The sequence below is a fragment of the Etheostoma spectabile genome, chromosome 19 (assembly GCF_008692095.1).
Source record: "Etheostoma spectabile isolate EspeVRDwgs_2016 chromosome 19, UIUC_Espe_1.0, whole genome shotgun sequence".
In the NCBI taxonomy this organism is placed as follows: domain Eukaryota; kingdom Metazoa; phylum Chordata; class Actinopteri; order Perciformes; family Percidae; genus Etheostoma; species Etheostoma spectabile.
The window spans coordinates 884260-886213 of NC_045751.1; the positions used below are offsets into that span (position 1 = coordinate 884260).

The 1954-nt window shown below is 46.5% G+C and overlaps 1 protein-coding gene across 2 annotated transcripts in view; it reads left to right on the plus strand.

Moving 5' to 3' along the window:
* The first annotated feature begins 994 nt into the window (after nucleotides 1-994).
* Nucleotides 995-1954, plus strand: part of dhx15 (DEAH (Asp-Glu-Ala-His) box helicase 15) — a 28706-nt gene continuing 27746 nt past the window's right edge. The window contains exon 1 of one of the 2 annotated variants that reach the window (XM_032544264.1): nucleotides 995-1222. In XM_032544264.1, the coding sequence (XP_032400155.1) occupies nucleotides 1215-1222 (8 nt within the window). In that variant the 5' untranslated portion in view covers nucleotides 995-1214. Of the gene's footprint in view, nucleotides 1223-1327; nucleotides 1393-1954 lie in introns of those variants that run through there. The other variant, XM_032544263.1, reaches the window with a different exon arrangement.

The following is a 1954-nucleotide window of genomic DNA, read 5'->3' on the forward strand; positions in this document are numbered from 1 at the left end:
GAGATAGTCCTTAGTCCATGCAGCCAGGTGTTGGTCTACTCCGGCACTCTCCATCTTCACTCTGAGCAGCGAATGCTGGATGGTGTTAAAAGCACTGTAGAAGTCGAAAAACATGACTCTCACAGTGCTCCCCAGCAGGTAGATCACTGCATCGTCCACCCCAATCCCAGGCTGGTAAGCAAACTGCAGGGGATCCAGCTGTGTGCCCACAAGGTCAAAGGTGACGCAGGATGATCCTCTCCATGGTCTTCATCAGGTGAGAAGTCAAGGTAACAGGCCTGAAGTGGTTTGTCTCCTTGGGGCGTGGCGATTTGGGTACCAGGACCACACAGGAGGTCTTCCACAGGGCTGGGACTTTCTCCAGGCTCAGGCTCAGGTTGAACAAATGGCTGATCACACCATAGAGCTGGTCACCACAGTCCCTGAGGAGACTTGGGCAGATGCCGTCCGGGCCCGGGGCCTTCCTTGACTTGATCTTCTTAAGTTGAATGAGCTTTCAATTTAAATAAAATTAGTGATGAAGAGGGAGAGCAGCAAATTAACTTGACTTAAAGACCACATCATTAAGTGCATTGTGCATTCATTGAGAAAAAAGAAATCATGATGATATGGCATGCACTTAAATTACTATTTTCTTTATCTGATTCAGAGAAGACCAATTTCGACTTAGAAAAACACAATCTGTGGTTGTGTGTCAACACTGTAATAGCCTATATTATACGCTCTGCTAAATTTCCACACAGTAGGGTCCCAGTTTCATCATGGTGGCATGGAACTCCAATGGGGTCCCCTGTGATGATGCTGTATAAAGATTTCCCTTCTTGGAGCATCAGAGCAGCCAACACTGCAGGCTATATTCTGAGCACACTATTCTGTTCATGCAATATTTAAATAATGACATGTAGCCTATAGCAATAGTAACTAAATATTTTCAGAGAGGTTGCTGGGTGCTTGAGTCAGACCTGCCTGTGCTGCAGTAAGACTGATGCTTTAAACTGAAGGGGGCGAGGCAACAGTACTGTGTGTGTGCGTGTGCGCGCGTTGTTTGACGGCAGCATCCCGACCCGACCGTAGGCTGCATACCTAAACCGCATTAAGCGTTCATGGACAGCATCACGTGCAGTGTATAGTAAAGCAGGGACCTTTTCTGTGCATCGTGTTTGCCGGGTGTCACAGTAAATTACTGTTTTCGAATAATTTTGTCAAGGATAATAATGATGAGGTAAGAGCTTCCGGTCGCCATTTTGGTGATGTTTAACGCTTTGGGGAAATCTGCATGGATTCATAAACTGCTAAAACCACTGTTTGGACGGATATCGGTGGCAGGATGTTCAAGCGACATCGCTTAGATTTGGGTGATGATTCGCCGAGTAAAAAGAGACCCTCTGATGAGTATGTAGCGTTAACGTTACCTGAGAGCTTCCCGCTGTTGCAGTGTTTGTGATTGCTGCTGGCTGTTTTGTTGTTGTCCTGTTGCTAACTAGCCGTGTAACGTCAACTCTTTGCTAAATTTAGCTACAGTTAGCACGGACGGGGCTGGTGGGACCGTCTAATTTTTTCAATGACCGGATAAACAGCTAGCTGTATAGGGATACTGTTGGACGATAAGGGCGTACAGTGCAGTGGTCGAGCAAATTGGCTAGTACAACGTTAGCTAGCTAGCTAACTTAGCAGACAGCCAACCTGTTCTGGTCCGCACGTGGCTAACGTCACATGCTAGCCAGTGCTATTTTGAGCGCTGTGTCTTAAATACAAAAGACATAACATTACATTTCACGAGACAAAGTCAACGTGCCATGATTCATTGGTTGTTACAGTATGTGGCAGTACACAGGACCCCCTAGCCGGGCTAATGTTAATGTTAGCTAGCTGTTTAGCGGAAATAAAATGCAGTGTCAGGTGTCACTGCCATGTCTCCTATTACAGTCCCAAGTCAGTGTCAGGCAACGTTTGC